The following is a 10,437-nucleotide window of genomic DNA, read 5'->3' on the forward strand; positions in this document are numbered from 1 at the left end:
TAAGACTTTATTCAATTTCTTTTTTAAACATAAGTTATTATTTTTTAAATTAAAGGTAGGTGAGTATTTGTGCATGTGTACACCTGTATGTGTCTATGTGTGTATGCTTCTCTGTATATCCATGCATGCCTCTGTGTGTGTGTGTGTGTTTGTATGTGTGTTTCTGTGTGTGCACATCTCCTAAGGTGAGGTGGTGAGCTCGGCGAGGCATGAACATCTCATAGTGCCAGTGAGGATGGAAGCGTCCACGGCATTGACTGTTGTTCTTTCAGTCTCAGGTCATATTTGGTTTTGGAATCCTCAACACCAAAACATTCTTAGGTTAGAGATTTAACTCCAGAGTTGTAAAAGAGATTTTGTTCTCAGAGCTAAGGGAAACTGCTGCCAACTTAAATGGAAGTTCCCATCTCCAAGCTCCTGTTTATCCCACTTGGTGCAGTGTGTGGGAAAACTACCAGTGTCCTCACAGGGACAGAGGACAGAACGGTACCTAGTTACTGCCTGGCCTCAGCTGGGCAGTTTTACAAAGTTTCCTCTTCAAACTCATGTCTAGTCTACTTTGAACATGTGTTTAATATAGAGCCATCATCTTTCTAGTCAGGACTTTATTCTTTGTTCCCTTTACTTTATAAGCTCATAAAAATACATAAGCCAATAAGCCATTGCCACCTTAATTATTAAAAAATATGGATAACATCAGATGCTCTGAGGTTCTACTTTAAAAATAACATGACTGGTAAAACACACTGAAATTTCAATAAATGTGAAACCTTACTTAGAAACCAGAGAACTCTACATCTGAACAAGGATTTCTTTTCTACTTAATGAAATTTCAGGGAGAAAGTCTCAACTAAAGAAAAGGATATGTTGATAATAATCATAGCTGTTGATTATCAATAGCAAAATTTGATGCTGCTGGCAGACTTCTCCTTTTGACACCATTTGGGCATAACGTCCAGAAGCCAAATTATTTAAGCCTTTTCCATAAATCTTAAATTTGATTTTTCTCTAATGACCCTAAACCAAAGACAGTGGGATCTGTACAGATTTGCAGTGAGGATAAGAAACTGAGTCAAGTATTACTCTTAACTAAAGGCACTGAAATAAAGTGCATCGTGAATTAAAAATCATATTAATTTTGATTCACAGATCCTTCTGTACTCAATAGCCAACTAGGATACACTGTGACTCTATCTATAAAAGGCACTGACTTCTTCATCAGCCTCAGCGTGCTATAATGGAAAGGCATCCCTGACAAAATCCCTGCCTTTGAGCTCTGCAATAGCTCAAAATTCACTGTGTTCTTCCACGAGCTCAGGCCTGAAGAAAAATGCCAGGGAGAACAGGCCACCTCTTTGGGAATCAGGTCACAACGTCCCAGGTTTTTGTTTGTTTTTTGTTTTTTAAGAAAACAACAACAACAACAAGGCAGCTGAACTCTCAGTGGGGATTTGCTGAAGAATCAAGTGCCTGTGTGGCTAGTCACCTCACTGGGAAGTCATTTTGCTAAAATAAATAAAGAAAAAATATGAGCTTACATTTTTTTCCTTAGGGTTAAGAAAAAAAGTGTCACTGTGAGCCGTGGCCAGAGCTGGGGTTCCGTCAGCAAGCAGCAGACCCCAGCACAGGCTGCAAGAGGACGTGTGTCCTGACTATGACGGAGGCCAAACAGTGCAGGTCATTTTATCAGTTACCAGACTTCAGGCCTCAAGTAAGTGGCCATTAAGTAAACTTATAATAAAAGCCATGCTTTCAGAAAGGAGTATTTTTAAAGAACAAAGTTGTAATTCAGAAAAAACCATAGCACTTCTGTACTAAGTCTCAATCAGATGTGGAAGCCGATAACTCCAGCACTCAGGAGAGGAAGGCGGAGGCTCATCAACCCGCCAGCCTGGGCTACCAAGTGAATGCCAACATAGCCGGGGCTATAGAGTAAGATCCTGTCTTGAGAAAAAACAATTAAAATACTAGTAATGATTAGAAATGACGTAAAGAAACTTCTAACCTTTCATTTTGTGAGACACTGCATGGGGACAGAAGGTGAAAGGGCAGGGTACATACGGGTGAGAAAGACCGCCATGGAAGGTAAAGATACAAAAGACACTGTGGATTGCCTCGTCAGATGGTGGGTGACCTTCGTCAGGTGAGCAGTTACAGCGGAAAGGCAGGGAAAGGTGAGATTCTGCAAGCAAATGGCAGTGCCCAGACACACGCCTCTCTACCCCTCTCTGCAAACCCTTGAAAGGACATATGGTTAACAAACATCCTTATATTCTTTACTGTATCACCTACCAACTCGCTGCCTCGGAAGCTTAGCCACTCAACATATACTGAGCTCTGTATACCATGCACCGGGCTAGGCACTGGGGTTAAAGGAAAGAATGAAGTGAGGTCTCCCCTCTGTGGATCTAATACCAAACCCATGATATGTTGCCTATCAATTAATGTGCGAAGAATAGTAACCTAACACCTCAGTGAGTCCAGAAGGGAAGCTGTGGCCGAGATGGGAAGGAACTGAGATTCTGGGCATATTTTAGAGGAGGAGGGTGTTTGATTGTCATCAAATATAAGGGGTGGCAAGAAAAATATGCATTTTCTCCACTGATATATATTTCTCTCATTCATTCTCTCTCTCTCTCTCTCTCTCTCTCTCTCTCTCTCTCTCTCTCTCTGTGTGTGTGTGTGTGTGTGTGTGTGTGTGTGTGTGTGAGAGACCTGGAGTGTATGTGTGTGTGTGTGTGTGTGTGTGTGTGTGTGTGTGTGTGTGTGTGACCTGGAGACCTCACAGAAGGAGCAGATGTAGGACACATCAGTTCTTCTTTGGCATGCTCATTGGTCACTTTTTAGAACACGGTAGACATTTCAAGTAAAGAGTTACATATATGAGTTTGAAGTTCACAGTGCCGGTTAAAGTGGAAACATGGAGATATAAATTGTGGAGGCGTCAGTGTAGTGGTGACATTTAACCATGGGCTGAGGAGGCTGCTAGGGAGTGAGCCTGAAGAGGAAGACTGCGTCCAAGAGCAACACCTAGAGGCCAGGAACTTGGCAAGGTTCAGCAGAGGAAAGAAGGGATGTGAAGGAGCGCCCGCACATCCCCACTAACAGCCTCTTACACCATCCAGCTGGGATCCCTAATGCAAAACAAATGAGCACCCCCATGCTGACTCACTTTCCCTTTCAGGACCAAGTGCTGTTTCCTAAAGCCCTCACTGACAAAGCTCCTGCTCTGCTCTCTCACCTCTGAATCCCTTACGCTCAGATCCCAGTCTCCTCACCTTACCAGGCTGCTTCTCCTGGAGATCCTGCTGCCCCGGATGGTGACTGTTTAAACATTCTTTCTGTTTCTCCTCTCGCTCCACCCGACTCCTCCACTTGTTTTCATCTCTCTCATCCTTGACCAACTCACATGCATAAATGAACTTGGACACAAAACACAGAGCCCTCACCCATGTGGGAAGCTGCTGCCTCTGCCATTACTGCACACCCGTTCACAACCAACCAGCCATGGCTCTCAGCTTGCTCAGGCTCAACCATTGTTTCCACCATGACAGCTGCTGGGAGCCTCCTTGTCCATCTCAAGGTCTGTACTTCTTTCAAATAGCTTGTCATCCAGGGAACGCTCCAGACTCCCCACCTGCTCCTATACTATTAGAGACTTCTGTCTCTCCCTCTGCAGTCTTCTGCAGTACTGTAGTCACATCCCTCTGACATTAACCACACTGAGTATAATCTGTTCTCTCGTCCCTGGACTCTGGGCATCTTGTAGGAAAAGTCTGTGATACTTTATTCCCTTGACCCCAGGCCTCCACTATAAAGGAGAAAAATCATGAGCAATCTGAAATTTACCTTCTTATCCTCTCCCCAAACCAAAACATCCTCCTATTTTGCCTTCCAATAGTCTAGAATTACATTCACATTAATTTATATGCACTGTATTTAATGGTTAAAAAATATGATTATTTACATCTTAACATTTATCATTTTAATGTAAGAACAGTAAACACAATTTTAATTTTCTCTATACAGCTCACTGTTTTAAAATATCATTTTTCTCCCTGCAAATCTATTAATTCAACTGGCATACAAATAAATAATTTATCCGTTTATATTGTGTAGGAAGCTGCTGTGGTATCTTGCAGGGACAACACTAATAGCTGGTAAAGTACTTGTGTAAGTGATCATGTCATTTAAAGAAAAATTACTATTGGTGGTCTTCAAAGGTTATATAGAGAAAAATAACAAATGAAAAAGAAGAACTACAATTTACTTACTTCACTATAGGAAGAAGGAGGTGCATTCTTCTGAGAGGGTTATGGCAAACAGGATATGGCATGCCTAAATAATCTAGATTAGGAAAACCAAAAATCCTAACTTTGGCTCCAATATTCTTTCATTGTACAGGAATCTTGCCAAAGGAGTCCCCTTAACCCCGATGCCCTAGGGCAAGGTCGTAGGCTTTCCGTTTTCTAGAGGTAAACTGGGGGACAGATGAGAGTGCTGAAGCTGCTTCCTGATCTGAAGTGACACTCGAACCAGAAGTCATGCCAAGAAAGAGGACATCTGAGTGACTCAGAGAAAGCTCTAATGTGTGTCTGGAAGGCTCCGCGTCCCATTTGCACTGCCCTCTAACACTGAGGAAGCTTTACGGTTTAGTCAGTGTGACAGATCGGCAATGCAGAGCTATCAGCAAGGACAACCTTTACCATCTTAAAACAAAGGAGATTGAACATGATGTGAAAACTGCACTCCATAACTGTGAATTTTATAATCGTATAAAGAATCAATTCTTCCCAGTTCATTTTAGCCATACAGAAGGGCTTAGATACCCAGCTATGGTTCTAGTTTCAGCCTCTCTAACATCTTACTAAACCAGTAATCCGCATTGAAAAAGATAGGACACGACTCAAACTGACGCAGGCTTCCTTGTGGTCTCACACTGTTCTAAGTGTGTGTGTGATGGGGGAGGGTGGGGGAGGGGTGCATAGTTGCACACATGAAGGGGCCAGAAGAGGATGCTGAATGTCTTTAATTGTTCTCTCTGCCTTATTCCTTTAAAATAGATTCCCTCACAGAACCTCATTGTTTTGCTAGGCTGACTGGCCAACAAGCTCTCAAGATCTGCCTGTCTCTGCCCCCCAACATTGGAGTTACAGGCACACAGCTGGCTTTTGACATAGGTGCTGGGGATTTGAACTCAGGCCCCTAGGCTTGCATAGCAAGCACTTTTACCCACTGAGCACATCCCCAGTCTTCATCTTTATTTTTATTTATTTATTTATTTAATGTATATAGGTACACTGTAGCTGAACAGATGGTTGTTCGGAATTTTTTAGGATCTCTGCCCGCTCTGGTTGTCCCCACTCGCTCTGGTCAACTCCGCTCGCTCAGTCCCAAAGATTTATTTAGAATTATATATAAGTACACTGTAGCTGTCTTCAGACACGCCAGAAGAGGGCATCAATTCTCATTATGGGTAGTTGTGAGCCACCATGTGGTTGCTGGGATTTGAACTCAGGACCTTCAGAAGAGCAGTCAGTGCTCTTACTAACTGAGCCATCTCGCCAGCCCCCAGTCTTCATCTTTAAATCCATCAGCTCTGTGACCTCTGGAAATCTATGAGTGTGACTCCATACACTGCTTTGTTTGGAAAAAAGCACTCACATCCATGGGCGTTGCTGACTCCTTAGATCCCTGAGATTTATTTAAGTAGAACACAAGCTGAGGATACACCATGCTAATTTACTATTTCATAATGCAAACTAAAAATTATCTAGAAAATATTGTAAATAAAAAAGCAATAAATAAACAATAGCAAATAGACAACTCTTATCCACCAGCATAATATCCCACTAATTAGAAACAGACGTTTTGCAAATTTTATTCTCCCAAAGGAAGAGTAATTAAACTACTATTTTCAGAAGGATACACACACACTCGTAGATTGCTGTTTGTAAGTAGGTGAAGGCAGGTGAAGGATAAGGCTAGAGCCAATGCCTGGGCAGTGGAAAAAGAAGGTGGGCTGAGAATTAGAGACTGAGGGAAGAGGGGGAGACGGAGAGAAGGAGACAAGATGGAACCTATAGGAGAGGAAGAGGAGCCAGAACCACACAGTCCTGAGAGCCATAAGTATTGGGGATTTCTTAGATGATTAAATAATAAGTAGGATGCGTTTGCCCTGTCTAAGTGTGTAGCTTGTGTTTATATCAACTGAGTTTTGAGCTCATTGTGCGGGTGTTTTGTGGGTTGAGAACTGACTAATATTAATCTGACTGATAAATTACAGGCCTCTAGAGTTTTGATTTTACCTGTTTACAGGGATTTGTGACAGCTAACCACAGGGTTGGCTGGGAATGTGAGCAGGACCCTCTGCAGGTTGGGGACCATGGAGACCCTAGCGGCGGGGAAACTGTGATACTAGAAATTAGCTGGCGCTAGCATGGGTGCCTTGTTTTTTTTATATATTTCACGCAACACACACACACACATATAACCTTCTGAGACTGAACTGTGAGACATTCACACACACACACACCCTTCTGAGACTGAAAACTGTGACACGCTACATTAACTATGCTTGAATGGCTGTGGGTCTATATTAGTAATAAAATGAATTCTGCCTGTCTAGTGCCAGAAACTACAAAAACAAAGCCACCAGGACCAAAGCCTGGGAAAGCAAGTAGGAAATGGACACAAAAAAGTCCAGAAATTCTGAAAAATGTACCCAGATATACAGTGACATTAAGAACTGATAATAAGAACTGCCCAGAACTATTAACTTTTAAGGAATCAACAAATATACACTCTATAGCATAAGGAATGAGCCATGTAACTAAATCTGTTTGCCACTCAACACTCAAACAGCAAGAGAGCAATGGTTGGACTGACCCAGTAGGATTGTCTGTCTACACTAAAGGCACGTCCTGTAACTGCCCTGTAGCTGACACAAGCTACAGGTCATAAGTGCCAGCTGCCCAGTTTTACAGACTCCAGAACTCTGAATGCACACAAGAAGTTACTATTGTAAATACATAGGAAACTGTACCCAGCAGGTTTAGTATACTTCCCATTTCCCTATTAATAAAGATATTATTTATGGTGTTGTCAGAAGTGCAGAGCATTAAAAATAAGAGTCATAAGAAGCTAGCCTGCACAGCTTCAAATGGCACCTGGAAACAGTATGCTTTGTGATGTGTGACATGTCATTTGTTTCTAAAAATATGGGCCAGGCAGGATATTCTAAAATGAAATCAGGGTTCTTGTTAAGATGTCAATTGCATCCACTCATATCCCAACATATTTTCTGAGCTGCGCTGCTAGGTCAATTGTCATAAAGTAAGAACAGTGGTCACCTCTGAAAGAAGGAACAAGCCAGTCAGTCCACACACTGCGAAGGGCTCTGAGAAGGCCCGAACAGGTCTCCGCCATGGTTATGGGAGTAGGATATTTGGAACTATGGGGTCTTCTGTATGAATTTTATTTTATAATAAAAGATCCTTTAAAATTCAATAAAGAAAGAAGAACTAGGGGCTAGAGGAAGGCTTAGGCACTACAGAGCCTGCTGCACCAGCATGAGGACCTAAGTCTGATCCTCAAAATCCCCACTAAAAAATAACCACCACAATAGGAGTGAGCATGAGGGCCTGCGCCTGCAATCCCAACACTGGGAAGGCAGACAGGAGTCTCTAGAGCTCACTGGCCCTGCAGCCAAGCCTTCTCAGTGAGTGCCAGGCCAGTAGAATCACAATAACCATTTAATCTAAATAAGCCTTTGCCAGTTATACATGGAATCTCTCTTCTTCTATACTGACAGTCACAGTGTAAACTGACAGCAGTTCTCCCCCAGGGACACCTTAGCAGTCAGTAACAGTCAGGAGGCAGGGACCAACGCCATCATGTCCCAATCAAGCACCTCTAAGTACTGCCTAGAACGTGCTCATTAGTGAGACATCTGCAACTGCAGGAAAGTGCCAGTAGTGAAAGCCTTTCTGATCTAAAAGAACTTAGGGATATAGCAATTAGTAAGAAGAAAGCATTAAGAATAACTTAATGATGTACCTGAGGTTTCAGAAACACAAGAAAAGCCAAACTCAAAATTAATAGATGGAAAAATAATAATGATGGAGCAGAAATCAATGAAATGGAAATATAACATACAATAGACCAAGAGCCAATGACACGAAGAGCTCATTCTTTAAAAAGATAAAACAAACACTTACTCAACGTAGCCAAAGATGGCGAAGGCCTGAACTGGTAAATCTGGAGATGAAAGGATGATATTATGACGGATACTAATAAAATTCAGAGGCTCATTAAGGAACTGTTGGAAAAAACCTAAATTCCAAAAGATTGGAAAACCTAGAGACAGTTGACAGAAATACTGTCTCCCTAACTTAACAAACCTAGCAGATATAAACAACATAATAGATCCACTGAGGGCCTGGGAATGAAGCCGTAATCCCCGACAACAACCACACCATGGCTTGACTGTACTGTGGAGGCTGGGAACTCCAAGGGGTGGTAACTGATTAAGTGTTGGGGAACTCTGTTAAAAAATGAGGGTGACAGAGGTTATTCAGGAGAAAGGAAGCCCTTTTCCTCCTCTGTCATTTTTCAAACACAGAATCTCCTGTTACCTTTTAGAAATTAAAAACCTTTACTTAGAATGCCAAGCAGGAAATCTACCTTAAGCTAAGCACAACAATGGTGATCATGAAAGAAAGGATGGGTGCACAGGGTTATACTCAAATTAAGACGATACTTGTTAAAGCGTACCTTAAAAATGGCAAGGGTGGATTTAAAAACTGGAACATACAACCAATGAAAGATTACTGACAAAAATATAAAAAAGAACTTATAAAAGTGAAGAAAAAAACAAGAAAGAAAGAAAACCCACAAAGAGTCTAACAGGCAAGGGTCTGTTAAACTAAGACAAAAGTCCTCGCTCACCTGTTATGGCTGAGGGAAGCGGAAATGGGTGTAGGCACCACCGTCTGCAGCCCTTCCCCTTCAATCTCAGTGCCGAGGAGGCAGATGAGTTGTAGTTCTGGTATCCCTACACAGTTTACTTCATGCCAACTTTTACCTGAAAGAGCATCAAGAATGGACACATGCATTCACTCAAAAGCAAAGATAAGCATTCTAAACTTCTAATACTCAGTTGAACAAACTGCACTCATAATATTACCTCCTCTCTTTGTTTTTCTAATCTTTTCCATGACCTAGCAAGTCCTAATGTAAATGAATAAAGAAACTTAAAATTAACTGGCAAAATTAATAGTAAATGAAAAAGTGTTTGCTTATTATATGTGAACAACCCTACATAACAACCCAATGCCCCAAACTCCCACACCCCAATAGCAAACCAATATAATAAACAAGCAACTTACTCTCCATGAGATCCAGGTAAACCAAGAATGCTATATAAACTTGGGTGGCATCTCCTATATCTAATTCCATCATTTCTAAGTACTGAAAATCAAAACGGAATTGTTAAATAGAGAAGAAAATAATAGCTCAATATTTTCTTTCATTTAACAAATATTCACTAAATATATGCATATAATATATATACATATATGGACATAAACCATCTTCTGTATATAATAGAAGTTAAAAGAATGTAAGGTCTTATCTCTGCCTCTAAAAAAAAATCTACAATTGTTAAACACATCCAGGCAGTCTCCCTTCATGCAAGAAAAACACTACCTTATCAATCACCAAAATCTAAGGATGTTCAGGTCCCTTATATAAAATGCAAGAATACTTATATATAATCTGTGTAGTCTTTAAACCATCTATAGGTTATTTTAAGTGCTACATAATGTTTAGAAATAATAATAAAAGTCTGCACATGTACAATGTAGAGGATATTTTTTTAAATGTTTTCAATTAAAAATTATTTAGCAAATCCTCCATTCTAGAGAACTAGCTATACTTAAAGCTGGTAGGTAAATGACAATTATTAAAAGCATGAGTTATAAAGTAACTGACTAGGTCAGAGGAAGTGTTCTCAGGGCATGAACTGGTGATCGTTTCATGACAGAATGGATGCAAAGTCAACGCCTTGCAGGACTTGAGTGTATGGAGAAGCGCAATGGTCCAGTGGGAGAAATTATGGCAACCAAGAATAAGCTACAAAACGTCAAGTCTATAAAGAATCATAGCCACCCGGAGCAGAAAAAAATTTAGATTTTCATTGGGCTATGTTATGGGATGCCTCAATTTCTCTGGCATCTAATTTGCATATAGAAAAAAATCTGCTAAATTCTGAACACCTCCTGCTCTTGAGTGGGAGTTATTTAATTGAGTTTTAAAGAAGCAAAATTACTTCTTTCAGACTTGCTGGTTGTAATAGGAAAATCCCAGGAATCTACCCCTGCAGGGAGGCCCTGGGCATCCACACACAGTGGGGCAGGTGTGGTAAGGCCCTGGGCA

At 41.2% G+C, this 10,437-nt stretch overlaps 1 protein-coding gene across 1 annotated transcript in view; it reads right to left on the reverse strand.

Annotated features, from left to right (window-relative positions):
- Tsen15 (tRNA splicing endonuclease subunit 15) overlaps positions 1 to 10,437 on the reverse strand; it is a 14,893-nt gene that overhangs the window by 2,480 nt on the left and 1,976 nt on the right. Inside the window, exons 2-3 of the mRNA XM_021167359.2 lie at positions 9,390 to 9,471; positions 8,950 to 9,085 (exon numbers count right to left, since the gene is read on the reverse strand). Of these exons, the coding sequence (XP_021023018.1) occupies positions 8,950 to 9,085; positions 9,390 to 9,471 (218 nt within the window). The remainder of the gene's footprint in view (positions 1 to 8,949; positions 9,086 to 9,389; positions 9,472 to 10,437) is intronic.

The sequence above is a fragment of the Mus caroli genome, chromosome 1 (assembly GCF_900094665.2).
Source record: "Mus caroli chromosome 1, CAROLI_EIJ_v1.1, whole genome shotgun sequence".
Taxonomy (NCBI): domain Eukaryota; kingdom Metazoa; phylum Chordata; class Mammalia; order Rodentia; family Muridae; genus Mus; species Mus caroli.